Consider the following 27915-nt stretch of genomic DNA (forward strand, 5'->3'; position numbering starts at 1 on the left):
GTTGGTATTTTTTATAACAAAACTAAATGCAAAATACAAATTTTGAGGGGCTACGATATAAAGATTGCTAGAGATTCCCGAAATGTCACCGTATCCATGGTAACCATTCCTTTTCAGGACTACTCGGACCTCACTATAAAAACTACATTTATCGTTATGAATTGTAACTGCGAATCTAAATGGTTTTGCCGAGGGAAATGTCGGTCAGACGTGAAAGCTGAGTAAATACAATACTTTTTGAAGAAGGAAGCATAGACAAATCTGCTAATTCTGGAGCTTAGTCAAGAGATAAATCTGTCACGAAAGAGAATAATTTCGATTATTTTTTTTAAAAAGATAATCAGAGTAATGTCCTAAGAGATAAAAAGATATTCAAAATGATTTCCTAAGTTATAAAAATGTGCAAAAAAATGTTTTTATCCAAAGTAGGATGTCCTCTTAAGCCTGGAACATAACCTAAATACTTTTCACTTTCTTCGGCTCAGACAAGTAAGGGAATTTCCGCGCATTAGAATTTATAGCAAGGCAGTGTAAGCATTGTTTGCTTTCATTTTAAGGAATAGTGTCGCGAAACTGACGCACGTACAGTAAATAGTTCTATATTAGAAAATCTCTTCTTTGTAGAGAGAAGTTATTGGAATATGACCAGGAAGAATTTTAAAGGTCAATTTGTAAGAGTCAGTTCACCTAGTAGATATCATTCATTAACTAAAGGTGATTCCACAGAAAGAAAAGAGGTCAAACGATTTTTTGTAACTTTCCTTGAATGTTCCCTACCAATCTTTGTTTCGATAACTGCAATGAAAAAGTAAGTCACCGTGTTTGTTAAAGAGATCTAATAGACCAAATTTACCTCGTACATTGACTGTAAAAACCAATACCATGTTCTACGAATGCGCGCGCTTATTGCGCAATACAGCATACGCAGTGCAATAATGAAGAATCACCTCAACAGATTCTGCCTTCGTTGAAACATTTAAGTCCAAAACTAACACTTGTCATAACTTGAAGGAGAACCAAAAGAAGTACTTCGGAAAGATAAACATAAACTAAAAGAGAAAACACAATCACAAAGATGTAGCGTAATCTACGAGGTTTGCTCTGCTGTTTGTGGTGTCTTTCACCGTGTCGGCCATGGTGAGTTGCTTGCCATCGGCGTCTTCCTTCTCTTTGTAATCTACGGCTGATTTCAATGCCATATATGCTTCTTCTGTGCTTTCGGTTTCCATAGTTTCAGCAGTTGGCAAGTCTTTTGTCTCTGGCAGAGTCTGGCACAGGATTCCCGCTAACAATGCATTGCCTCCCATGATGCCGTACGGGAGGAGTGGGTGAGTAAATCGCTATGAGAAAGTAAAATATCAGAGGCAGACGAGATAAGTTTAATTTTGAAATGAAAGCTATAAGGAAACCCGGATTGTATTGCGATTATTTTCTCTACACTGCAATTGATTCAGATAACGCGCTTTTTCTCAACCAATCAGATACAAAAACAAACCCAACGACGTAAAGGTCACGTGCGTTTTCCCGTGCTTGAAGCTGTTACATCCTTTTACTTTGGGTTATCATCAGTTCTTGGCAAGTTTATCTTTGTTCTGATTTATTGTTGTAATTATTTCGGTATTTTCCCATCTAATTTTAATTAAAGCGCGCTAATGGCAAAGCAAAACAAGGAAGTGTAATTATCTGGTCTATTTTATATAAGAAAAAAAAAAAAGAAAAAAATCCTCACCAGATGAATTACATAAGAAGATAAAAACGAGCCAACCCGACCAGAGGCTGTTGATGTGCCCATTCCTATGTTTCTGTGAAGAAAGATGAACCAAAAAGTTATAATCAGAATGGGTATTCTGTTTGCTGCACAAAATCATCGCCAAGAATATTGGTGTGGAGCGTAAAGCATTCTCAAAACGATCACCAAGAAGGGCATTGTAATTGGTCAGGAAAACAAAAGTGCCCGAAATGTTTTTATAACAGTAAGTTACTAAGGCACTGTCTTTGACAAAAGCTCTCGAAGTCACTGATAAATTAAAAAACGCTAAAAGTTTACGCTGTTGAGTGAAAAATAATACCTGATGCATTGTAGTTAGTTAGGAAAACAAAAATGCCTAATTTTTCTGTAACAGACAGTTACTAAAGGCCCTTTCTGACAAATGCTGTAGAAGTCATTAGTAAACTAAAAACGCGAAATTTTACATCATTCTGAGTGAAAAATTCTACCTGATGACTGTTGGGAAGAGTTCCGCAGCGTAAACATAGACGGCATCAAATGAGATGAACACAAAGAACTTTGCTGACATCGCCATAAGAATACGACCAGCCATGAACCCTGAAAACAGAGCAAGGGTAAAAACAAATCAGTTTCATGCAAGTGCTACATGGCTTTTTTACTTGCATCGATACTTGTTTAGCTTGTTGCAGGCATAGTTTTGCTGGAGGGAAAAAAAACAGCATACCGAAAAAAGACCTCTCTCCTTGTAAAACCCATTCGATGCTGTTAATCCCAGTAGTATGCAGGACGCATGTCAGATAAGAACTTAGTATGAAGTTTAACTGGCCGAAGAGTTCTGAATAGCTCATTTGGAAGAGCACCCAATCGCGACATCGAACCAGGCCGGGTTGGAATCCTTATGAGGGACAGGTGACGAATTTTAACAACTTGTTTTTCCATTCGAATGAAACAGCGGAAAAATCGCTGATTCAACAAAGTCGTACTCATCAAAAGGGTACTAATGCGCATGCTTTGCTCCTAGGGTAACTGATCGCAGACTAAAATCGACTGAAAGTTTTTTTACAATCCTTTACAGTTCCTTCGTCGTGTCATTAGAACTTATCGCTCGCTTTTTTCTGTTCTGTCAATCTGGTCGAACATTCGAAAAAAGAAATGGAATGAAAAGGACAGTACAAGGGAGAAGATGAGGAGTTAACCCAGCAAATATGATGGTACGACCTCATCCAGTATGAATCATACCTTTATCGTTCCCCGGATCATACATTGTACATAACACTGCACCAGTTGAGGCGAGCGCAGCAAGGATCAGGAAATAAACCAAAGGCTTTTTGCGGCCGAACCTAGTGCACATAAAAACACAGGGAAGAATGAAATATTGACATTCTGATAAAAAAAAAAAGTTTGATTGACAGGACAATTCTCGCCTTAAGAAAGCTGCATTAGGTACTGAGCGCTTCTGTCACCACTCACCTTCCCATGATCCAGATGGCCACGAAATTGGCGGGAAACTCTATAACGGAGGTCAGGAAGAAATTCAGGTACATGTTGCCACCAAGAGTTGGAGTGCTGAACGATACACCATAATAAACTATGCCGTTTACAAACCTGTAAAGGAAAGCTTCCAGATGACCGCAAAGCATTGTATCACTAAGAATTTGTTGTGGACACTAGCCCTGGGTTTACCAAAGTATTTTTACAGCTCTCACATCTGCTAATTATTCTTGACAACAGCAAAGATAAACAGTAGTTTTTAAGTCTGTAAGCTGGCTTTGAATTAGGACGCTCCATGATTGGCTCAAAAAACTCACTTTCTCAACCAATCAGATTCATACAAAAACCATTGATCTCTCGCGTTTTCCCGCGCTTTCCTTTGGTTTAAATTCAGTCTTGCGAAACTCTTTGAAACACGCTGTAGGCACCTTTGCTACTTACTTACCAGGCATACCAAGACACCAGAGTTCTGTGAACCATTTTCTTGGTTCGAAATAAATCTCTGATGTCACCTATCTGTTGAACTTTCCCATCAGCACACGGGTTGTATAGAGGTTCCTCTGGGTATTTCTTCTTGTTTGTTGCTGCGATTTCCCGAAGGATTTCTTCCGTCTCAGAAAGCTTACCCTTGAGTAGTAGATACCTCGACGATTCCGGAACAAACCTTGAAACAAGATTAAGGACAATAGAAATTTCTTCGTATCCAACTGTGTAGTAAAAGTCATACTGCCTTGTAACTTGGAAACTGTGGGAGAGTTTTTAGTCTTCAAAGTCTTAGATGACCGGGAGTTTAGTGTTTCTCCTCATGGACGTATTGGATCCTAAATTTTCCCTACCCTCTGCTGTTACCTCTTGAACGTCTGAATGGAAAGAGTCGTAGAGACTCTGTGACAGTGTCTCGTTTAAAGACAGAAAAATGAGCTAAAGCCATGAGGGTACCATGAGAAACAATAATTGCGAATTCGACGAGTTCCAGAACTCATAAAATTCACACATATTTTGCTGCATTATGCGTTACCTCACAGGTCGAGTTTGATACCACTCCTGTGCATCCCCTCCCCTGCTTGGAAAGTCTTATATTTACTCACCTCCACGCCAAAATAGAAATCAGGCCGGGTGCAGAACACATGATTGACAGCATCCTCCAGTCACGCACCGCATACGCTAATCCTGCCAACGTAACAAGACCCAGAGCCCACGAGTAAAACAGTGACGTGCCAGCGACATGCCGGTGCCTCTTGCCGACAAATTCTGTTGCCAACACGTACATTCCCATGGATCCGCCCCCTAAAAAATTGGTACAAGAATAAAAAAATATTGTTCATACTAAGAGAAGTAAGCGCTGCTTTACCGTGAATTAGTGCAATATTCAGAAGCCAGATATCGACGTTAGTAATTATATAAAATTTAAAAATCATTCATGTACGCGACGCGGTCAGTCTGCTGGCCGTTCTCTAACTGTCTCAGCCTGTAGGACCAGCAATTTTCAACCTTCGTACTTTGTTCGAATAGTTGAAATATTGTTTTTAATGTAGCTCTTCCTAGACATTTTATCTCTCTGGGTTATTTTAAATTATTTTTAAAAACAACTGTAAGTCTCTTTCAATGTCAGTTTTTGATGTGGTCCATCTCTTAAGACGTGAACCTGTACGTTTCAATCGAGAGTCCAGCACGCTTACAGATAAGATTAAACGGTTAAAACTATAGCAATAATAAACGTATAATCAGAGAAAAATTCGTAAATGTTATGAACTCTATACCTATACTTAAACCTGTACAGAGTCTGAACAGGATAAACAGCCAGAAATGATGTGGAAAGGAGGCAAGAAGGCCAAACAAACTTGTAGTGAACGTAAAGATCAGCAAAACGGGTTTACGGCCGATTTTATCAGAAAGAACACCTCCACCAAGTGCACCAACCAACCAGCCAGCGAACACGAGAGATGTGGAAAGGCTCGACAGAATGGCATTATCACAAACTAAGTCAAACTGAAATGCATAACATAGCGGAGGTATAAATGGTATGTTCGAAAACATACACAAAAACAAAAGAGATTTAACAGCGATTGTATGCAAACCCGACAAATGTGCAAGCAGCACAAATAACCAGTGCAAATACGAAAGAATCAAATTAAGAACTAAAAGAGGGTTAAAACCTGAAAAATATTTTACATCATATTGGCGCAGAATAGTCCTAGTGTTAAAATCTTCTTGTGGTAGAATTTATGATACTAAAACCCTCTTTTGAAAATTCTGAATTCCTCTGTTACTTCACCCTCTCCGTCACATCCTCCTCCTAAGAGGTCACTACTTACACCTCTAATTTCCATCCAGTCACAGGTTTTCTTTTGTAATTTAATTAAATTTGAGTGAGTTGAATTACCGTTGTGACTACAGATGTAAAATCGTCAGCAAACTTCCAGGATTCTCTAGGCATTTTACATCGCCGTTCATCCGTAGCGTCAAATTGACCACTAATGTTACAATGGCTGTTATTACCGGCGCACATCCATTTCGGTTCAGCCGAGATGAAGCTGGGCAACATCACCTGGTATGTTAAATTAATCATTTCAATGTAACTCAAGATGATTATGAGACGGATCTGGTACAAACCCATGCTGCCAATTTTCTCCAACACTTCATCCACACTCAAAGCCATTTTCAGTTTCAAGGCGATCGCACCAAGTTTTCGAGGTGGGACTAAAATACGAAGAAGGAGAAAAAGAAAGATAAGAAAACAAGAATCCGGCTCAAAAAAAAGTCTTTAACCTTTTAATTTTCAGACAAAATATACATTCTATTAAAAAAAAAAACGCCCCGCCAAAGAAACACGTGAATAACGGTGATGCGCATGGCAGAACACGTGTAAGCATGTAAACGTGCGAGGCGTGTCTCCTCCTTGAAGGGGACACACGCGCGCCTTATTTACCCTCGCGCTTCGTAATTCTTGTGCTTTGCACTAGTTCACAATTATATGAATATGATCACCAGTTGCCAGCTGCGTTCAAGTGATACGTAACAAAGTGATTCTAGCTTGCATGGCTGACGAATTTTTGGGTACTCGATGAATCTAAACGTGACAGAAACAAGAGAATTTTGCTGCTATTACGCGTGGCTCTGTCGCTCAACTTTTCCTAGCGCTCACAAAACTACTGACTGTGCAGGTTACATGAAACAAAGCGAAAATTGGGTGCCAAAGGCCCTGAACACGAAAGTAGTTTAATAAATGAGGATTTCACCAATTCTGACCCACCTTCTACAGTTTCCTGCACAGTCTGCTGTTCTTTCCCACGGCCAAATTTATCGCCAATTGCTCATTTAATAACAGTTTGAAAACCAGACCAGTATTTTTTTCCCGATCATAGAAATTGACTAAGCAAGCAAATTGAGAACAGCAGGTCAAATGCAATTAAGTCTTCACAACATTCGAATAATCTCATATATATATTCACGAAAAGACCAGAGCGTACAGGTTTCCGAGGAAAATTTCGCGTATATATGATATTCGCGTATTATAAATGCCAGGAGTTAATACTCAAGTACTAGGTTTCATCCCAATAAACTAGTAAGTGTTCATTCAAAAACTGTTTACTTTCATACAGTTGCACAGACCAAGTACTCAAGAACACCTGCCAAATTTTTGGCCTTCATTTACCCTCAGGGGTCAATTCACCGTTTAATTTTGCCATTTTAGCGTGCAAATCGGAACCAAGAAATCCCAGGGGCGATCCTTGGAGCGGCCTATCTTTTGTCGTCTGGCTTAGGCGCTGGAGAAGTTCATCTCCGCTGCTATGATTGCCTCTAAAGTTTTTGGGAAGATTATAATCGAAAAGTGTACCACACAGAAGAGACAAAAACTTTGCTTAATGCAGCTTTGCACGTCAATAGCCGGTACTTAATTTCGCTTTAATGTTGGATACCAGTGCAAACAGGTACACAACGAATGTGTGCCGATCATGTAACAAGGCTGCCTCTTCGTGCAATATACAATATTCCAGAGGAACTGTGAATTCAACTAATGTTCACAGTAATATTTGCAAATGACCCTACCTTTGGGCACGTTGCTTGTAATCGTCTCAAATATTTCAAGAACTCGCCTGTAAGCCACAAGGATGCGTAAAATTCCGAGCAATAATGAATGTTTGAAGATGAAATGAGGTCAAATAACGAGAACAATGCATTCCTCAGTTGATAATTTACAAATGTAATAATAAGTGACGGGCGGAGGGCGGGGGATGGGGTTACTGTTATGCGCTCCCTCAACCTCGCTCCTAGGGCGCTTTCCCCCTCAAATTTCTCGAAATGGTGGTCCGCAGTACCATGAGTTTCAATAAGTTTTTCCACAAGTGGCTACCAATGGTGTAATCAGCGGCTGTGCCTGGAAAGGAAGCCGTAAGGCGAAACCCTAACATTGAGGCCAGACAGCGGTGGGAGGTATTAAAGGCGGCCGTAACCGTTTCTTTTTTTGCTGTGGTCGCACTACAGACTTTTGTCCCTGGGAAACGTGACTTGATGACAGTCCACTCACCGGAAACTTAAATGCACCAGTGTGACCGATTATTACCTTTGGGAACTTTTAGCTGATGGAACTGGGAAAGGTTTTCCCAGCTACCCTAAAGCAACAGAATTAACATTGAAAATATTGGTCAACACCCCCCGCGGTATATCACAGGGAGTACCCCAGAGGTCATTGTCAGTAACACAGGCATGCTCGATAGAAAGAAAGACAGGATGTTCGCAACTGAAGGGTCCAACTAACGACTTTTTGATTAGTGGTTCTGTCGCACTTTGTTATGGTCTTCGCTTCATGTAATACCTGTCACGATCTTTGTAGCAAAATTATCGCGCTTTGTTATGAAATTTCACATTTTGTAAGAAGGCAGGGGTCGCACTAAGGGAAAGTTTTCAATTTTTTGAGAAAAAAGACAATTGAAATGCGTAACCGCAACAAGAAAAAAAACCTTTTTAGTCGAAGGAGAACAGTCGCATTAGTGAGGTAACTATCAGTGTTTTGACTTGTTGAGAATTGCATGTTTACTGCTGGGAAGAAAGATATCGCGATCATGTGTCCTGTTGAAAAATTTTTCCATAGTTTGCACAAGAAACATCAAATCGGCAAGGTTCACTGACAAGCGTTGACATATGCCACTGTGATTTCTTTTGTTTAACGCAATTTTTCTAAAATCTGCCAGCCTCACCCACGTATAAAAATGTTCCCGAAGACAGATTTTAACCGCCAAGTAAACACATTTCCCAAGCGCGACACTCGTCGCACTTTGTAACAGACCATCACGCTTTGTAATACTTTGTAACAACAGACCATCCGTAAATTTTTTAAAGAATACAGATTGCACTCACCCCACGGGTTCGTGCAATTTGGTTAGCCTTTGAAAAATTTGCTGGTGCTGATTTATCCCAAATTGCATCCGAAATCATGTGATTACCTATACTAATGATACAGCTAAATCTAAAAAGCGATGTATATGTGGTAAACCCTAAAAATAGACAGCTCAAATACAAAATCCTCGCATCACACTCTGAGAATGTTAAGCTGACAAAGACGAAAAATCATATCTCAAAAAGCAGTGTCATGAAAAGAATCGTCTCCGATGCTTGCACTGCTGTTCATCTTGTTGCCACAATTCTCTTTTTCTCTCTTTTTATCTTCATTATTCTCTTTCCCATTATTCATTTTCTCACGATCTTTTACTTGTTCCTTTTCATCGTTTAGCTGTATGTCGTCCATGGCCATATTTTGAATCCCTAGTTCCACTCCCTCCTCGGAGTCCATCGTCTCAGGAGTGGGTGTTCCTTTCGTCTCCGGTAGAGTCATACACAATAGACTGGCTAACAAGGCTTTGATTCCCATGATGCCGTAGGGGAGGAGAGGATGTACGCGCGTCTGTGAGAAAATAAATGATGCGGAAAAGTCTTAGGTCGTGAGAGTCAGCAGACAGAAAGTATCCAAACATCAATGTGGCCATTTCGTTTAGAAACCCTTTATTGGCTGAAAGGATCCGGCGATTGACGCGGAGATGAGAGTAACTTAAACGCTCAATAGAATAAGGGAGATGGTAAGTTTTGAGCCCGGTAATGAAATAGAGAAAGATGTCTTTCGTCTTGTCACGAACGTGGGACAAAGAAAAAATTCCGAGTCCCCATGAGGACATAGAGCATCGGAGCGCAGGTCTGAGGTTCGTTTCCTCATGGAGACTCACAATTTTCTCTTTGTCTCACGCTCGTGACAAGACGAAAACATCTCTCCCTTAAATACTCAATGTTTATGGCTTGCCAGACAACTCGGTAGTTTATATTTGTTTTTTGTTTTGTTTTGTTTTGTTTTGTTTTTACTTTTGCCTTACTTTAGGATAAAACCCACAAATAACGTCAATTCCTGTAGTTTTAAAGATTAGTGCTAACTTCCAATAAAACAACAGGCCCTTTGTATGGATTTGCATGTCGTTGACTTGCGCATGATACTTACAAGATGAACAATATATGGTGAACAGAATGAACCAATCCTGGCAGCGGATGTAGAGGTACCCATTCCAATATTTCTGCAAACAAAAACGTCGTGCAAAGAAACGTTTTACCAGGCACTCCTGTTTTGCAACGGTCCGACCTTGTTTAATCAGGAGGGCGGATCTAGGGGAGGGGTGCAAGGGGCGTGCACCTTCCCCCTCCACCCCCAAGATGGCCTACGTAATTAGATACGACTTCACAGTTATTAAAAAAACAGTTGTACTGCTTTCTTTGCATTGTCAGCAGTCCCTAATCATGGGCCTTCTTCTTCGTTGTTCGCTTTTAAAATTTGTTGACGTCACCCATCAGTTGCGTCATTCTTTTGTGGGGTACCCCTCACCCCCCCCCCTCCTTCGAAAAATTCCTGAACCCTCCCCTAGGGGCAGTGTCTTTATCGAGCAACGCAAGGATCTCAACGACATGCGCATTGAGGTGGATTGCATAAATCCGTGTTTCATAATGCTGGGTCATCAAAAGTTATTAACTGTGGAAATTAAATGTACCGGAAAGTAAAGGTAGATAGGACTCTAACCTGATGGCCGTTGGAAACAGTTCAGCGGAGTAAACATAAACTGCATCAAACGAGATGAATACAAAGAACTTAGCAGCAAGAGCCATGATGATCTTACCAGCAGCATAACCTGAAAACACAAAAGACCTTCAATTGACAAAGCCAGGCCATTAAAAAAGTAAAGGGAGGGATTGGGGAAAAAAAACATACACGAAGAGTGAAAGAAAAGTGCACGTATTGAAAAACAAAGTAACAAAAATACATGGAAAGATTTTAAAAAAATGTAGATTTACACAGTTGGAGTTTGTTTTCCCCTACACTTTTCCAATCGTCACTTTGTTATTTTAATGGCGCTTTCTGAAATCAAGAACACACATCTCCTTGGTAATTTTCATGCTAGCGACAGAATTGAAACTGATAGCAACTCTTTTAGGATATTCCTTGGATTCCTTTTCCTCAATTGTCCGAGTTTCTTTTACGGAAAATTAGGTTGGTGAATTCACATGCAAAAGTAGAAGAACACAGTAAAAACAATGTTAGTTTTTCATTTTGGCGGGTGTGGAATTGAGATACGTTATTGGTCTTTTGTTTTACTGCTAAGTGGTCATTCATCTTCTTTTCACCACTCGGTGTCTTTTTACTCTGTTTCCGTCCATCTCAACCTTCGAAACTTACATTTGTCATTTCCTGGATCGAACATAGTAAACAAAACAGCACCAGTCGACGCAATGGCAGCAAGGATCAGACAGTAAATCAGCGATTTTTTACGACCAAACCTGAAATGAACAAAGTAAGCAAAAAAGAAAATTTCACGTGAGGAAAGAACGAGATTATTTTTTCAAACGACAACGACTTGCTTCTTAGGCTATCAAAATAGAAATTGTAATCATTACGGTCCATGAACCTGAAATTTAAAGGTCGGTTCCGACAAGAAAAGGGGAGCGATGAGATCGAATCTCCTCAAAACAGGATCCTGTTTAACAGCCCTTCCCTATGTAAAATCAGTAATGTCTCGTCCGGACTGAACTTTCAACGCAAAGGAAAGAGGCCAACTTTTTTGCACCAAGAGTCTAGTCCGGTGGAAGTTATGAGGATGGTGCAAGTCGGATCCATGGTTTCCAGTTTTTACAAGTTTCACGAAATAAAATTAAACTAAAGATGGCATGCGTTACAGACTTACTTTCCCATGGCCCAGATGCCAACATAATTTGCAGGAATCTCAATGATGGATAACAGGAAGAAATTCAGGTAAATGTTGCCGCCAAGAGTTGGAGTGCTGAACGATACACCATAATACACCATGGCATTTACAAACCTGTAAGCAAAATCAGTGCGCGTTTGTTGCTGACAAGGTAATCTTTATGATTTTTACAGCATCTGTAACGGGCGGGATGCTCCACTCTTAGAAGTGTATTTTGTTCAAATTTATATTGAAAACTGTATGTATGATAAACTGAATTATACACGTATTTTGATTGGTTCTTACTATTGGAGAACAGACGCATCGATAGCATCACCATTAATCATTTTTTGCTTCTTTATTATGTAACACAAACAGATTTCGTGTTGCCGTTGGTCGGAAGAGTAAGAGATCACAAAAAACAACAAAACGTGTTGCCAAAATGTGGCACTTTTGTGTTCCTACCACATTTTGACGTAATCTGTGATCTTTAGGGGAACAAATGCACGGCAACGTGAAATCGCTTTACGAAATAGAACAAAAAGACAACAATGGAAACAAGAAAGGAATTCTGGTGAAAAAAATTACTTTCGAATTTCTTGTAAAAAAATCTCATTATCTTTCATCAGTTGAAAATTCTATATCATCTTTTCGACTGTCTTTTAGGTAGGAAATTCCATCTGAAATAAAAATACGCCCTGAAAATACTTTTCCCCTGGCAAAAAGGAGCTCAAAACCTTTTAAAAAATGTTTGAACTTGTAAGAAAGTAGCTGAATACAGACTGAAGACAGCCCATATACGATACACAGAAAATTTAAAAGAAAATTGTGGAAGGTTATTCAACATAAATCCAAGCACCTGTCTTCGCGGAGAAACTAAACTTCACTAGTCTACCGGCACTCACCAGGCATACCAAGAAACAAGAGTCCTGTGCAACATCTTTTTTGTTCGAAATAAATCTCTGACGTCACCTAGATCCTGTTGCTTGCCATCAGCATTCGGATCCACTAAAGGCTCCTCTGGATAGGTTTTCTTGTTTGTGGCAGCAATGCGTCGCAATATTTGCTCAGTTTCCGTAACTTTCCCCTTGAGCAGCAAGTACCTCGATGATTCGGGGGTGAACCTTAAAGAGTTAAGCAGGAAAAAGTTCAATGGGAAACTCTATCAGAGAGGCTTAACAGAAAGCAAAGTTTAAATTTTTGCACTAATCTCTGCAGGCCACCCCCCCCCCCCCTCCCCCTCCACCAACACTTGAAGTTAGTTAACATGGGGATGGTTTTTTCCATGCCCTTCTGAAGAATTAAGGTCTGCAAAGATACCCTGTTCAAGAAGGGAAAAATTGAAAATGTATACCCTGTTTAAAATTCAAGACCCCGGAAACCATATCCTGTTTAGCAGCACGTACCCGTTGGGAGGGTGTGTCCTCGGTAGATTACACAGCTCTCTCCTCAACTGAAGAGGCCCTTAAACTAATTAACAAAGGTAAGAGATTTTCATCTGAAAACGCTTACCACCAGCCTATGAAGGAAATAAGTCCAGGTACCGCACAAGTGATTGAAAGGAATCTCCAGTCACGAATGCCATAAGCGAGCCCTGCTAACATGACTAGTGCCAGGGTCCATGAATACCAAAGTGACGTACCAGCCACGTGGCGATGTCGGACGCCTGCGAACTCAGTGGCCAGCACGTAGATTCCCATGGCTCCACCACCTGATGGAATAGACGGTGCGTCAGATCAGCAAAGCTTATACGAAGAACTTCTTCAGTTTCCCTCTATTTCTTTCCACTAATGTCATAAGCTTCAACACAGAGTTTTCATCATTAAATTCTATGTTATCAGTCGATAAAGGACAGAATTTGAATGGATTTAATAAATGACGGGCTAGATTTTTCCCGCTTTCTCCAGTTTGATCTTCTTTTGTGCCCTGTTAAGTGAACATTGAACCGTTTTTTAAACCTTTTTTGGTTCTCGCTTTTTCTGTGAGAAAAAGTTGATTTGGCTTCTCTCTTGCTCTGAGTAATAGAATTTAAAGACGTCATCTGACATCGAACAGACACGCAGCGAATTCTGTAGAGTCAAGTGCGGAGGAGGGGGGAGGATGTCGGAAACAGAACCTCATCAAAATGCATGTCGGTCATTAAAGAGAGTACATTAACAACGGAGCTCAGAAGCGCTGAATCGGAGCAATGAAATGCTATAGTTAAGATGTGTGAACCGCTCCCAAGAACTCGAGACGAAAGGGATACTTTTAAGCTTAAAGAAAAGATAAAAGAAAAGCTTCACTCACCGAGACAGATGCCAACGAGAAGCCTGAATAAAATGAAAAGCCAGAAGACATTTGGGAAAGCAGCCAACCAGGCGAAGATGCTACAAGTCATTGATCCTATATACAGTACTGGTTTTCTGCCAATCTTGTCTGATAAAACTCCACCAATTAACGCGCCCACAAGCCAGCCGGCAAATAGGAGTGAAGTCGAAATGGTTCCAAGCAGAGCTTTGTCACAAACCAAGTCGAACTATAAGAAATTGTTACAAACATTCTTTTACGTTTTTTCGAAGAGTCGCCATATAATCATATCCTCTAAACAAAAAAGTAAAAAGGTTGTACGAGGCTCAAATACGTGCCGCAAGACCATCAGGGAAAAACCAAAGTTTTCCTTTCAGGTGCAAACTTTTGGCCTGTTCTAGGCAGTCAGCAAGAGTAAAAAAAGGGGCCTCTCACGAACCCTCTCTCTCCCGATTTTCTCTCGTCCAATCATTCGTTTATCTCCATTATCTGGTTCCTGTAATTCCTGCAAAAAAACCCCGCCGATTTCCTCTCCCGGTCGTTCGTCGGCCTTCTGTGACCCGGATCCTACAACATACTATCTCAAGAACTTGTCTATTGTCTAATGAATTCTGACCTCAGTAACTACTGACGTGTAATCATCAGCGAATTTCCAGGAATCTCTCGGCATATCACATCGTTTCATGTACAGGTCATCACCGGGTTTAAACTCCCCAGTCAGGTTACACGAGCGGTGATTGGCCACACACATCCAATTAGGTTCAGCGGCGATGAACGTTGGTACCATGACTTGAAATGTTATATTGAACCACTCTATGTAGCTTAGAATAGCAATCAGGCGAATTTGATAAAATCCGAGGCTACCAATTCGCTCCAGTATCTGATCCACAGTCAAAGCCATTCTGTGAAATGATTTGAAAAGATTTTATCAGAGGAAGGAAACTTAAGTAGTGCGGTGGACTTCGGATCAAAAAATTCCGGTTTGAGCTTTGATTTGCTGACTGAGTTATATTCTCAGGCAAGACATTTCATCCTCACTAGGCCTCTCTCCTTCCAGGAATGTAGTTGGTACCTACAATCTGTCAGGAAAACTCTAAAAATGCCGCTGTATAAATCCGTATGCGTTGGACTGGAACGACTCGGAAGAGTCGTCCCAGTCTTATCACGCATTAGCTCTGGAAGAGGTCCTACAAGAGCTACGTACATAATGTTTCTTGAGAACTGGCGAATGTATTATCTTCCCTGCAGAGCTTTTATTATCGGATGATTTGTGTCTCGACAATTAAATCAAACGTGAATAGATTGTTGAGTAAATCCTGTCAAGGTTCCGGAGGAACAACCTTTAGTAATGAACAACCGGTGAAAGCTATCCACTCCAAAAATATCAAGTTTTTGTAATTTGAAACGCTAGATAAGAGCTTCAATCACCAAAATTCTTATCATGATGACACATGCCCTGATAAGCTCATTTGACAATTAGGGGCCTGTTTACATGAAGGTTGGGGACCCCAGGTAGGTTAGGTAGCCCACCTAGGTGGGGTAACCCGCCTGTCCATATAATCTCTTATTTTATCTTAATCACGTTTATATGGTAGGTGGGGTGACCCACCTGAGCGGGTTGCCCGGTCTGCTTGGTATGGTAACCCTGTCAGCCGGGGTGACAATTTGCTATGTAAACTGCTCAAGATGGAGTAACCCGCTTAGCCGGGGTCACGTTCATATTACAGAGAGATAAAATGAGCCAAGGGGTAGCGAAACACATGTGTTTTATAACTTTTTCCTTTTCTTAGCCGTCCCATACTGAGCTGAAACATCAAAACACTAACTTAACGTCCTATTAGCAATGAAGACTCGACGGCAATTTAGTCAAGTTTTTACTTTGAACTTAAGAGTACATTCACATGTTGTAAATAACTTTTTTTGGCAACGTTTTAAAATAAGTCGCCGCGGTGACATCTTAAATCCCTGATTGCAAGCGCGACAATAACCTCGAGAAACTTCACCCCGGCCCCGGATTGTAAGTAAACGCGGGCTATTTTTGGACCACGGCCAGGCGGGTTACTTCACCTACCTGGGGTTCTCCACCTCCATATAAACAGGCCCTCAAAAAAAGGACACCGGAAGCATTTGCTCATTTTTCCCCTAAATAAACAGGCCTTTTTTCGTCTTTCTCAGGGCCCTCAGCCTTGCTAACGATACCTCGAGTTGCTTTCCAAGACTTCGCCATACCCAGGACTTCATCTTTGGAGCCTTACGGACCATTAAAATTTTCTTGGATCAGTATGTTCAAAACCATGTAATGGGATAGTCACAGAGTTAAATATATCCGTGTCGATGCTTAAATCTTAAATATTACGTTCATTTTTTCCTCACAATCGGGAGTATTTTGAAAGTTTTGCTTTAGCTTTGATTTAACCCTTGTTCAACTGATACTAAATCCAATAATTATATAATTACGCTTTCGACTCCATTTTGAAACTACTAATGAGACCGGGTGACACTGGCGTAGTGGTGGTAATTTCCTTTCGTTTTAAGCCATTTAAATCAGAAGTAAAGAAAAAGATTTGCTTAGAATAAACTTTCAATCTTCTGAGAGCTTACCAACTTATTCTCCTGGAGGAGTCTGTAGAGCAATTTACTCGAGAGGTCTTAATATGTTTTTTATTTTTGCTATGAGCTGATATTAAGCCCAGGACACGCAATTTTGAGGCCATATCGAGATTTTCCATTCAACCAGGTCTTTCTGTTTTGATCAAAATGCGTTTGTTCGGAATGAGAAGGCGCATAAAGCACGTTAGCAACTCCATAGATGTGAATAAAGATACGAGTTCATACCTGTTGCGTGAAATAGTCAGGCTACCCTTTGGCGAAGACCAGAAGGAATGTACGATCTCGTTGATATTTTAGTCAAGTTGCATCAGCGAAATCTTGAAATCGTATACTTGTGTCACGTGAAAAAAGACAGACGCGTAACATCGGGCCAATTTTAGAGGTCGCGCCTAAGATCTGGTGGTATATTTGTTTGTAGCTGTTCAAAATATACATATAAAAAAAAAACCACCAGAAACTAGTTTATGTTCCCCATGGACGAAATATGCTTTTTGTATGTGCGTCATGAGGATGATAAGGTTTATTTCCTGTTTCCTTATAAGAACATAAGGAAACACGGTTCTCTTTGTTTCCTCATGGTGTATTTATTTTAAAGTGCATGTCATATTACAATAGTTGCCCAGCTTGTGATGAAAGTCATGAGTCTGCCTTTTTCTCTGTTCATGTGGAACATCCTAGATGAAGCCTACTTGAAATTTCAATGGAAATTTTTAGCCCGAGATCGAAGAGAAAAAAAAATATTAGCACGTGAACATGAACAGCAGCAACAACAACAAGTAGTGATTATCAGAACGTGGCGGCAAATTCAGACAAAAAATCTAACCAAATACTTCATAAGTTATTATCAGCATGTGTCAACTCAGTGCGTCGAAAAGAAACTGCGCACGGCCTTGACTACAAAGCAAACCTTCCAAAAAATTCAATTTAACATCATGTACGGGAGTTTGGTTTTGAAAAAAATAAAAATTTAAGTATCTTACATTCGGTCAAAAGAAGGAAAAAAGAAAGTAGAAGGAAAGAAACGAAACAAACATTCGTGAGGACGATAAGCCCGACAGAAAAAAAAAATGAGTGAAGAAGGAAAAGGAATCGCTTACCGGCACTCCAACAAGGAGAAAACGCTTCAAAAGCGGTTTTTCTTGGCTCTTGCCTGAGTTAACTGACGGACGTCTTTTATCAGAGAATTTGAAAACGCGATTTACCAGCCGTCACTTTATTAAACCAGAAGCTGTCGAGATCTTCCAGTATTCCTATTTTTTTTCTTAATTCTTACCACCATTCATATCATCAAACAATACATACGTGTTCCCTCAAGGTTATAAGGCACAAAGTGTCAAAGGCTATGTCTTGCGGTCTAACCAAAGAATGCACTAGTGTTAAACTCAAGATAGAATAACACAGAAAAAAAAAACATTAAGACTTTCATTCAGTGTTCTATGTTTTAAAAATAAACTCTTTACCGCATTTGGTAGTTCTAGAACTAAGCTAGATCGTATTGTATGGGTTTAGTTTTTCATCGGACTGGAAGTACGGCCAAAAGGTTACAATGCACTAGCCGGGAATCGAACCCGGGCCTCCCGCGTGGCAGGCGAGAATTCTACCACTGAACCACCAGTGCGTCTGAGTTTTTGGGGGTGGCCTCTAGTAAAACATTGCCTTCGCCTCAGGGAACATTGAGGGTTGATGGGAAAGCCTCTGTTTGAGCCACCATCAACTGTTTTGTTCTGCATAAAAATAAAAAATAGAACAAATTAGAGGAGGGGGGGGGGGGGGGCTAAGGTCTCTTAAGTTTAAAACTTATTAAAAGGTTTCTTCCTAACTTTCATCTTTCCAGAGGAGTCTCAACATTTTCACGGTACTTGGTTGTGGCCTTGTCGTTAGATTGTGAGTTTTTGTCCGAAAAAGCAGCTGAATTTCGTCCTCGGTTCTTTCCTGAAGCTCTTTTGAAAGTATTTACTTGCCACGACTGAAAAAAACTAATTTCTCGACGTGAGCTTGCTCAGGAATTTGTTCCGGTTTCAAGTTGCACAGGTCGTTACAATATTTCTCAAGTCAAAAGTCTGAAATGCTTGCTTCAATGCAATATTTGTCTTTGTCGTTAGAAATCAGATAAACATGATAACTAATCAAGTATTCCATTCCTCCTGCAGCTACATGGAGACGGAGCTTGGGGAGAGATCCCCAGAGATCTTCACCTTCCCGCTCCCCCCCCCCCCCCCTTATTTTGGGTAAAAAAAAAAAATTAAAAAAAAAATTAAAAAAAAAATAAAAAAAAAAAAAGAATCGCAAAAGGAAGAAAAACCGGCAGGGCAAGCGACAAAAAACCGGGGCCCCTTTAGCTCAAGGTCTGGATATTACAGGTAATGACAAGATTTCGAGTGCAATTTTGTGTAAATAAGAACTAGTACATTTTTCAAAGACATCAAAATCAGTAGTCGTGGAAAATTTCAAGTGCTTTTCCACACCAAATTAGTATGGGTACAACATGATTACGCGTGCAATTTGGTGTTGGGCGAGAGTAAATTTTTTAAAAACATCGAAATTGCATGAGCCCGTAGGGCGAATGCAATTGCAATTGCTTATTTACATCGAATCACACAAGGAATCATGTTGTTACTTGATGGCATAATACATGAAAAACGCATTGCAGACAGTTAAGACGGACAAAATTTTGGCAGCACGCGTGCTATTGGTGATTTGCACTCGTGTTACACGTAACTACATAAAAAATGCACTCGTTTCATGTTTATTACTATTCACAAAAATACAACCTAACTTGTCAAGAGCAACAACAACTTGAATTGTCCTAACCCCCAAGAGTTTTTTATTTTAATTTATTATCACGCTGCGTGACACACGACTGAACGATGACCTCCAAGGAGAAGAGGAGAGTGTTATCTTAATCACGCCCAATCCTCCTTTATCGTTGATATGGATACCGACGAGATCCTGGAAGAAATAGGAAGTTATGGACTCTTTCAAAAGCGAAATTCTTTACTTCTTGGCCTTATAATTTTCGTACTGACCTTCCAAACGGTTTCTATGGTGTTTATCGGGGGTGAGCCAAGATGGCGGTGCAAAGGAAACAGCTCTATATGTACACGAAACGAGACGTTCAGTTCATACGACGGCTTTTACAAAGCCAGATGCAATATGAGTTCTGACGACTGGGAATTTACCACCGAGTTCACATCTATCATCACTGAGGTTGGCCTGTTGTTTTTCTCGAAGTTTGGACAGATGTTTCGAGGTTAAACTTCCTGTGCAAAGTCTGACCAGGATTGTAAACAACGACCTGTGGAGTTTAGTCAAGGGTCGGATGAATTACGGTCGAAAATCTGAGCATTATGCCTTGGAGCGTCACCCCTGAAAACATCGCATGTTACTGAAAATTATGCTCAAAATTTTTAATAATGCTTAATTTAATAAAAACAGTTTCGAAGATTTGCTCAATCTCCCTTCTCCCATTCCTACGGCCCAACAGGTGAAAATTATAAGATTGAGAGGCTTAGCGAAGTTCAGAACAAAACATTTTACGGGATCAAATTCCATAACTGCAGGAGAGAAAACCATGCTCACTGATGACGTTACTCAGGCTCCATAATTTATCTCTTGTCTAACTGTAACAAGTTTAATCAAAATGCCAGTATCATGCTTGCCAATCTGATTATTACATTCTGCCAAAAATTATGCCGGCGTAATTTATCTGACCCTGGGTCTTATCTGACCCTAAGGCGAGGTTCCTAAAAGGGGGGGAGAGGAGATTGGGGTGTTTCACTGGAGATTAAGTTGGAGGAACTGTATGACTTGCTTCTCAGACTACTCCCCTGGGCCTTTTAGATAGTTGAAGAAGCTCTGGAATTCTGCATCATAGGTGGAGGGGTATTTTTCACCCTTTGAACCCCAAGATCTCGGTAGCAGGTTTATCTATTGTCTAACATACATTTTTCACAATGTTAGTCCAAAAAATTTGGTTTTGTAAGGAGAAATTATTTCTTTGTCACTCATTGGAGTGAAAAGGTTAACCCCTTTAACTGCCATGAGTGACTAAGAATTTCTCCTTACAATATCAATACAATATCAACCAGCTAAGTGATAGGAATAAAGAAGAATATCAAATTGGGGATAATTAGTTGATATAATATTAAATTATTGGAACTAAAATTATAAGGATTGTAAAGTTGACAGTGAGGAGAACGACAAATTTGATCTGGGAGTTATAGGGTTAATCAGTAAGCTTTTTATGTTTCACCTTCGTGGTATACATGTTACCTTTTCCATAAAGGATGAACATGAAATGGCTTGCTGAACTGTAAACACTTTATGATAAGGGTATGTGCAGCATGCAAGCAGACAGCTAGCCAAATGTTCAGATAGTCTTTAACCCTCTGTGGCTATGAATTTTCCTCAAACACATCATCATTTTGTTCTCATTTTTTTCTTTTTACTCAAGTGGAACCTTATTTGTGGCGCAGAATATTATGCAAGCCTGTCACAATCCATACTGTTCATTGGGTGGATTCCAGGAGCATTTATTATTGGAAGACTGTCAGACAAGTTTGGTAGAAAACAAGTTCTTTTCCCTGCTGTTTTTTTTGTTGCTGTGTCTTCACTAGCAAGCTCCTTTGTTCCTGTGCTATGGTGAGTAGAGAGTAAAACATAAGGGTCTGTAGATATGGGATTTCTCTTCGAGTGTTGAACTTAATATTTCATGAGTGATTACAGCAAATGCATGAGATGTTGAATTGAATACAGGAAGTGAAGTTCCACATCAATAAGCAACCATGTATTATTTTGTGTCTTATATAAATTAATGTAAACACCATTGGCTTTTTCTGACAAGAAAATTAGAGGCAGTTAGAAAATTATTGTCATTAATTATTGTAATTAAATTATTGTAATTTGGTATGTGAGCAGTAATGGCATTTCTCGGGGCTGGAAATCCTTGTAAAATACCATGTTTTATTTAATGAATAATATGAATGTCAAACGGCAGTAGATTAAAGAATCATATATTAGCATTAACATGCACATCATGCATCAAGCATTGGATCTACCAAGGGTGTTGCTAGGGGAGGTTGTGGGGTGCCCATGACCCCCCCTCCGCCCAAAACAGATCATGGAGGTCAATAAGATAATCTGGTAAGTACCCTTTGTATGACATAGTGTGACCACCCTTTGATAAATCCTGTCTATGCCCCTGTCTACTTGACCTAGCTGTGATTGGCCACACAAGTTTAATCATTACTTGAATGAAATTGTTGCAATATTTGCAGTATTTATTTTACTTCCCATATGACATTTTTCTCAGGCTGTTTTTGACTCTAAGAGGAATAACAGGGTTCTTTCAAGGAGGTGTTTATATAACCCTTTATGTGCTTACAACAGAGTTTGTTGGACCAAAACACCGAAGTTTAGCTGGGACAGTGGTTTGGATTTTCTACACTTCTTCACTTATGATCCTGAGCGGATTGGCATATGGAATACGTGAATGGAGAACTTTGTCAATTGTTATATCTGCCCCAGCATTTTTACTTTTGATATTTTGGAGGTGAGGAAAAACAAATCATGAGGTAGAGATAAAACTATCACATGGAAATAAGTCAATGAAAATTACCTTGAATGATATCTTTGAGAACTGCAAGAATAACATTCTTTGTAGGTCATGGAAAACAACATAGATGTCATAAAAAAGCTTGTGGAAAATGTGAACCTAGAATTTTTTTTGGAATGTTTCATCTTAAAGGTGGGTACCTGAATCATGTCGATGGCTGATAGTTCACAGCCGAGTAGGTGAGGCAAGGAAGGTGTTTTCATTGATTGCTACCATAAATAAAAAACGGCTTCCCACTGAGAAACTTGCACTTGCAGAGAATAATCACAATGCTGTAGAAGAAGGTGGATTTTTGGATTTGGTTCATACCAGGATCCAGCTTATACAGACTGTTATTCTTTGGTTTGCATGGTAAGCATTTTTGATATTTACAATTAAAAAAAATAGTAACAAAATATAATTCAAGTTACTTTTAAACCCCTGATTTCTTCCCCCCCCCCCCTCTTGGCTGCTTCAATGACATATAATTCAAATGTCATTCTTTCTTAATTACAATTAGTAATGCTTCCAAGACAATCCCCCCCCCCTGAAAAATAAAATAAGCAAGGCTCATTGCTGCTTTTAGTATGTGTAATGCCTGTGGTAGATCATGATTGTTTTAGAAATTTGCTTGAGTGTTGTGTTTGTCATGAGCCATGTGCTGGTGCTTCTCTTTGAACTTAAGCCCTGTTGGTGGGGGTTGCTTATTGGATGGGTGATCACAAATAATATCCCCTGTTCCTGAGTTCTTTCTTGTAAGTGCTCTTCCTTTTCTCTCTGCAATGAAAGAAATTTTTGGGTAACTTCTTCACCAAAGCGGTGATGTTTGGTAAAAAGTTAACTTTTGAACTTGCTAACATGACATGATGCAGTGCCTGGAAAACTGAGTCCTTGGAGAATGAAGACTTTTTGTGCTGTACATGGAGCAAAACTCATAAAACTGAATCCTAATGATGTACTAGTGATGTCTAGTTGAGCCATACTTGACTAGCTTGTACTTACAATTGCTGAGCCAGTCAACTTTCTGGAACAGCATTGTTCAATTATCATCAGTTATATATGATAGCAATTTTTTCCTCTAAATACAATTATATTAAATTTCAAAACCAGTTTTCTAAAAACTTGTAGGAAAATGTTTATCTTTCAGGCGTTTGAGACAAGATATTAATTTAATGTTTTAAACAATTCTTAGGTTTACTAATTCCATGGTTTACTATGGAGTACTTTTGAGTGTTGGAGTGCTAGGTGGAAACCTTTATTTGAATTTTTTCCTCACAAGTGCTATTGATATTCCCAGCAACTTTTTCGTTATTTGGTTCATGAGTTGGTAAGTGTCTGTTAATGATTAGGGGGATAGGGTTGGGTGTGGGGGGGGGGGGGAGGAGGGGGGGAGAAATTGGCCATACAGATATTGAAAAATTTCTTGTGTCATCTTCAAGGGTGGGGTGTGGCTGTTTATAAGTGAGGTTGTGCAGACCTGATGAGCAGTTCCTAATTTTACCTAATGTAATTTGTTGTGCAAGTCAACAGGAATCAGCACAACAAAAAATATCTTGGTGTAGCTAAAACTGTTCATGGTCTGCAGTAAATGTTAATCAAGGACTTATTCTGAAATTGGTATTTGAGGCAAATATGAAGGAAAGAATGTAAATTGTAGCCGTTTCAGTTAGCCAGTAAATTGATAGACAATCAGTCAGCCAGTCAGTCGGTCAGTTTTAAGGTGGAGTGGTGGTTCCTTGGGTGAGTATGTCACTGTGCCCTTCATTTAGTTGGTTTATCAATCAGTCAGTCAGTCTGTTAGTGCATCAATCACCTTTCAGTCAGTTGGTTGCTATGTCAGTCAGTCTGTCAGTCAATCAATCAATCTGAGTCAGTCAGTCAGTCAATCAGCTGGTTAGTAATCCATCTTACCACTCATTCTGCTGGTCATGTCAATTTGTTAGTCAATTAAGGATGAAAGTAATCACTCAATAAGTACATCAGTGTCAAAAGATTGGTTAGTGCAGTGTTGGTGGTTAGAGTGTTAAATAGTGGTTGTGTGTGTTGGCAGGAAATAAAAGATTTACTTAATGAGCCACTTAGGCCATCTCAGTTAGTGTAAAACACAACCTGCTATAAAGTGATGTTCGAGGTATATTGATTTGGGTTTTTATTATTCCAGGGAAAAAGGAATTTTGTGTAAAAGTTTTTATGGTAGAAAGAGAGCTTTAATCCTTTGTATGAACCTGGCAGCAGTGTTCTGTATCACTGTTTCTCTAATTCCTCCAGAATCTGATTCAGGTGAGGGAATTGTAGAATTACTTTGTAAACCTACTCATTTACTTACAAAGTGCAATACTGTTCAATTGGGCTGATTTAAAGTGACCAAACCAGTTACTGACAACGTGCAGTAAATTTCATCAGAGTTTTTAGTCACCTTTGCCTGCTTTGGTCTGAAGTTCTGATTGGTTAATTTGAATTTTATTGTGCGTTATTCGTGCGATGTGATGGTTGAATTTTTTAAGAGACCCTGGCTGTAACACTCTTAGGCGTTTTGAATTTGCCTTCAAGTTAGGTGTGGTTAATATTTTTATATTTGTCATTCAAAATTTCGTACTTTGTTGAAACGTTTTTTTTGTGGTCAAGTTGTTGCATAGGCAAGGTTACCAAATGATTAATTGATATCTCAATTTCATTGGTTCATTAAACGCTCCACACTTTGCCACTCGATTTGATTCATTCTCTTGATAATTCGTTTCTCTATTTCAGTATGTTGTAACTTTAAGTTATGTTGAATATACTTTCATAATGACTTCATGATAAAGTGTTCTGCCTCTTTTAGGTAGCACAGCTGCACGTGTCATTTTCACAGTCCTTGGAAAGTTCTGCATCAATGCGTCATTCAGCACAATTTACGTTTTCTCCTCAGAGCTCCTTCCCACAGTCATCAGGTTTAGTTTGCTGGAATTATTTTAAATTCATTCTTCTGAGAGTGGGGGAGAGTTGAATTGCAAAACATAAAATATTTAAAATCAAACCTCTCCTAGCTTACACTGCTGTCGTTCTTAAGCGGACAGCTCTCAGTTATTGCTACTAAGTCAAGAAAAGGAACAAAGTAATCTAGGATTTGATGAAAATCACCTCTTTTATTTTTATATGTAATAGACGTGGTGAACTCCGGGTCTATAGGTCTGGGTTTATGAGTTCCTGGGCGAAACACATTACTCTTACAGTACCGGCGAACCTCCATGCCGGGGGAGTAGTTATACTCCCAGTCGCTTCATGCTATAGAGACCACGATAAGTGCAGTTGAATGGACCACTAGGGTCTGCTGAAAACTTAAATTCTTTTACTTTGTTCTCACAAGGAATTTAGGAATGGGAAGTATGGCTGCATTTGATCAGGCTGGTGCTAGCATTGCTCCATTTGTGGTTTTACTGGTGAGTATAACTTCAATCTGCCCGGCTTTAGATGGCAAACAAAGACTAATCACGCCTACTCACTTGCGTTTTCCTTCGAACAATTTCTTTTGCTTTGATAGGTTTGATTAAGATTAGGTTTTTGTGATTTCTTGATTTTGATTTTACTGACACAATCGAATGAGAGCGCTTGTGTTTAAGGAGCCAAGTCGGTCGCATTTTTTCATAGAGCACTCTTTTTACTGGGTAATTTAGTGTTAACAACTGAGTTAAAAACGTAAATTAGCCACCGTAAAGGGTAAAAAAGCAGACGTTTCGAGCGTTAGCCCTTCGTCAGAGCTCTTACGAAGAGCTAACGCTCGAAACGTCAGCTTTTTACCCTTTACGGAGGCTAATTTACGTTTTCAACTCAGTTGTTAACACTAAATTACCTGCTATACTCTCCCACCGACGCAGCACCACAGTTTCTTTAGAAACTTATCCCCTTTACTCTTTTTACTGTTTAATTTTGCGAGGAGAACTTGAACGCATATTTAGAGTTTTAGATTTGAACCGCACATAGATATTTACATTTTCTTTAATGAAGAAAAGATCCTACCTTCTTTTCGGTGGCTGCGACCCCTGTTTCGGGCTTTGTTTATGAAATGAAACAGAAAAGGTTTCGAGAGGAAAGGTGTCCTGATCTTCAGCCGTCTACCATACGCTACCATCTCCATTTGTGGTTTTACTGGTGAGTATAACTTCAATCTGCCCGGCTTTAGATGGCAAACAAAGACTAATCACGCCTACTCACTTGCGTTTTCCTTCGAACAATTTCTTTTGCTTTGATAGGTTTGATTAAGATTAGGTTTTTGTGATTTCTTGATTTTGATTTTACTGACACAATCGAATGAGAGCGCTTGTGTTTAAGGAGCCAAGTCGGTCGCATTTTTTCATAGAGCACTCTTTTTACTGGGTAATTTAGTGTTAACAACTGAGTTAAAAACGTAAATTAGCCACCGTAAAGGGTAAAAAAGCAGACGTTTCGAGCGTTAGCCCTTCGTCAGAGCTCTTACGAAGAGCTAACGCTCGAAACGTCAGCTTTTTTACCCTTTACGGAGGCTAATTTACGTTTTCAACTCAGTTGTTAACACTAAATTACCTGCTATACTCTCCCACCGACGCAGCACCACAGTTTCTTTAGAAACTTATCCCCTTTACTCTTTTTACTGTTTAATTTTGCGAGGAGAACTTGAACGCATATTTAGAGTTTTAGATTTGAACCGCACATAGATATTTACATTTTCTTTAATGAAGAAAAGATCCTACCTTCTTTTCGGTGGCTGCGACCCCTGTTTCGGGCTTTGTTTATGAAATGAAACAGAAAAGGTTTCGAGAGGAAAGGTGTCCTGATCTTCAGCCGTCTACCATACGCGAGTAACAACCTAGTCTGAACAAGTAAATTCTGAGAGTGACTCTCTTGAAGTACTGGTGTCTCGCTTACTTACAGTAACTCTCCAACATTGCTCTTAAGTTACTAGTTCAGGTTTATGCGTGTCGTTCAAGAGTTGTTTTTGTTCGAACAAGCCCATTTGCTCCATCTTTAATCTTCTTCTTCTATTTCAACAGGACAAAACTCACCCCGTGATCCCATTTGCTGTGATGAGTGGCTTTGCTTGTGCCTCTGGGTGCTTGTGTGGTCTTCTTCCGGAGACCCTTGGACGGCGGACCTTGGAGACATTAGAAGACATATCCCATGCATCTCCTTTACACGACGAACTGCGTGACAGCGATCAGAGTGAAGAGCATCTAACTTCGTCGGTGTAAACCTTCCGTGTCTGGAACACAATGACTTTGCCTCCTGCTGTGACTTAATCGTTCAATGTAAAAAGATTGCAAAAGAAGCTCATACTGAATTGTTCAGCAGGGCTTACATTGAAGAAATGTAAAATAGTTTCCGTGTTTACATAGCCTGATGTAAACACGCGGGAGGTTGGGAGAACACGAGATAAGCGTAGGAAACCATGACGCGAAGCGGAGTGGTTTCCAGCTTATCGAGTGTTCTCCCAACCTCCCAAGTGTTTACATCAGGCTATGTAAACACGGAAACCATTTTACATTTCTTTTATAAAATAACTAATGAAAGAGGAACGAAATATTCTGCAAAACTTGTATACGCTTGTTTACATACGCTCATGTAAAATGGTTTTATGGCCAATCAGAGCGCGCGTACTATTTGAATTATTTTATAAAGCGTTTTTTTAAATCATGACCTTGAAAATGGCCATTCTCTAAGAGCATCTATTCACGAGAAGAAAGCATTAAACTAACAGCTAAAGGGGAAAAATGGACTGGTTATGGTGACAGAATGTGATTCTATATTCTTTGGATTTTTTATTTTAAAATATGAATTCGGGCCTGTTATGTTACCGGGACTTTCAAGAAACGGGTCCTTGCAGAGCTATTATTTTCACAGCGCGCCTAAATTACTTTATATTTTCACTGTGCAATAGTCAGTAACTGCTGGAAGGTTTTTGATGTATAAAATGAAAAGCAAGGAACAAAGGATGGAACCTTCTGGGACGCTAAAAACGATTTCCCTGGTTTCCTGGT

At 39.7% G+C, this 27915-nt stretch overlaps 2 protein-coding genes, 1 long non-coding RNA gene and 1 other non-coding gene across 5 annotated transcripts; 1 reads left to right on the forward strand and 3 right to left on the reverse strand.

The window, feature by feature from the left end:
• Positions 1-752: 752 nt before the first annotated feature.
• Positions 753-16755, reverse strand: LOC131791671 (uncharacterized). Its single transcript, XM_059109025.2, has 19 exons — positions 16558-16755; positions 14339-14624; positions 13723-13951; positions 12946-13144; positions 12339-12557; positions 11434-11568; positions 10929-11029; positions 10275-10383; positions 9705-9777; positions 8805-9122; positions 5604-5969; positions 4981-5209; positions 4309-4507; positions 3666-3884; positions 3200-3334; positions 2969-3069; positions 2218-2326; positions 1730-1802; positions 753-1340 (listed from the first exon to the last, which is right to left on the reverse strand). The coding sequence occupies exons 2-19, from the start codon at positions 14621-14623 to the stop codon at positions 1068-1070; spliced, it is 3372 nt and encodes a 1123-aa protein (XP_058965008.2). The 5' UTR covers position 14624; positions 16558-16755; the 3' UTR covers positions 753-1067.
• Positions 16756-17879: 1124 nt separating this feature from the next.
• Trnag-gcc (transfer RNA glycine (anticodon GCC)) lies at positions 17880-17950 on the reverse strand. The gene has a single exon. It is a non-coding gene; the product is annotated as a tRNA-Gly (tRNA).
• Positions 17951-19193: 1243 nt separating this feature from the next.
• On the forward strand, positions 19194-27129 carry LOC131791673 (uncharacterized). Of its 2 annotated transcripts, none has more exons than XM_059109031.2 (9): positions 19194-19539; positions 20786-20973; positions 21644-21883; positions 22079-22297; positions 23118-23252; positions 24087-24205; positions 24747-24855; positions 25272-25344; positions 26932-27129. In XM_059109031.2, the coding sequence occupies exons 1-9, from the start codon at positions 19264-19266 to the stop codon at positions 27127-27129; spliced, it is 1557 nt and encodes a 518-aa protein (XP_058965014.2). In that variant the 5' UTR covers positions 19194-19263. The 2 variants fall into 2 exon arrangements, with proteins under 2 accessions (XP_058965014.2, XP_058965015.2); XM_059109032.2 differs by having other exon boundaries at positions 25280-25344; positions 26932-27062.
• LOC131791674 (uncharacterized) lies at positions 24232-27079 on the reverse strand. The gene is made up of 4 exons (XR_010719041.1): positions 26944-27079; positions 26632-26752; positions 25922-26078; positions 24232-24865 (listed from the first exon to the last, which is right to left on the reverse strand). It is a non-coding gene; the product is annotated as an uncharacterized lncRNA (long non-coding RNA).
• Positions 27130-27915: the final 786 nt, after the last annotated feature.

Source organism: Pocillopora verrucosa, chromosome 10 (genome assembly GCF_036669915.1).
Source record: "Pocillopora verrucosa isolate sample1 chromosome 10, ASM3666991v2, whole genome shotgun sequence".
NCBI classification, from domain to species: domain Eukaryota; kingdom Metazoa; phylum Cnidaria; class Anthozoa; order Scleractinia; family Pocilloporidae; genus Pocillopora; species Pocillopora verrucosa.

Coding starts and splice junctions, on each gene's coding strand:
- LOC131791671 (XM_059109025.2), bottom strand. CDS start 14,623: ATGGCTTTGACTGTGGATCAGATACTGGAGCGAATTGGTAGCCTCGGA. Junction 3,070..3,199: donor GCCATCTGGATCATGGGAAG/GTGAGTGGTGAC, acceptor TATGTGCACTAG/GTTCGGCCGCAAAAAGCCTT. Junction 1,341..1,729: donor CTTCTTATGTAATTCATCTG/GTGAGGATTTTT, acceptor ACTTTCTCATAG/CGATTTACTCACCCACTCCT.
- LOC131791673 (XM_059109031.2), top strand. CDS start 19,264: ATGGATACCGACGAGATCCTGGAAGAAATAGGAAGTTATGGACTCTTT. Junction 19,540..20,785: donor TCACATCTATCATCACTGAG/GTTGGCCTGTTG, acceptor TTTTTACTCAAG/TGGAACCTTATTTGTGGCGC. Junction 23,253..24,086: donor GTTATTTGGTTCATGAGTTG/GTAAGTGTCTGT, acceptor TTATTATTCCAG/GGAAAAAGGAATTTTGTGTA.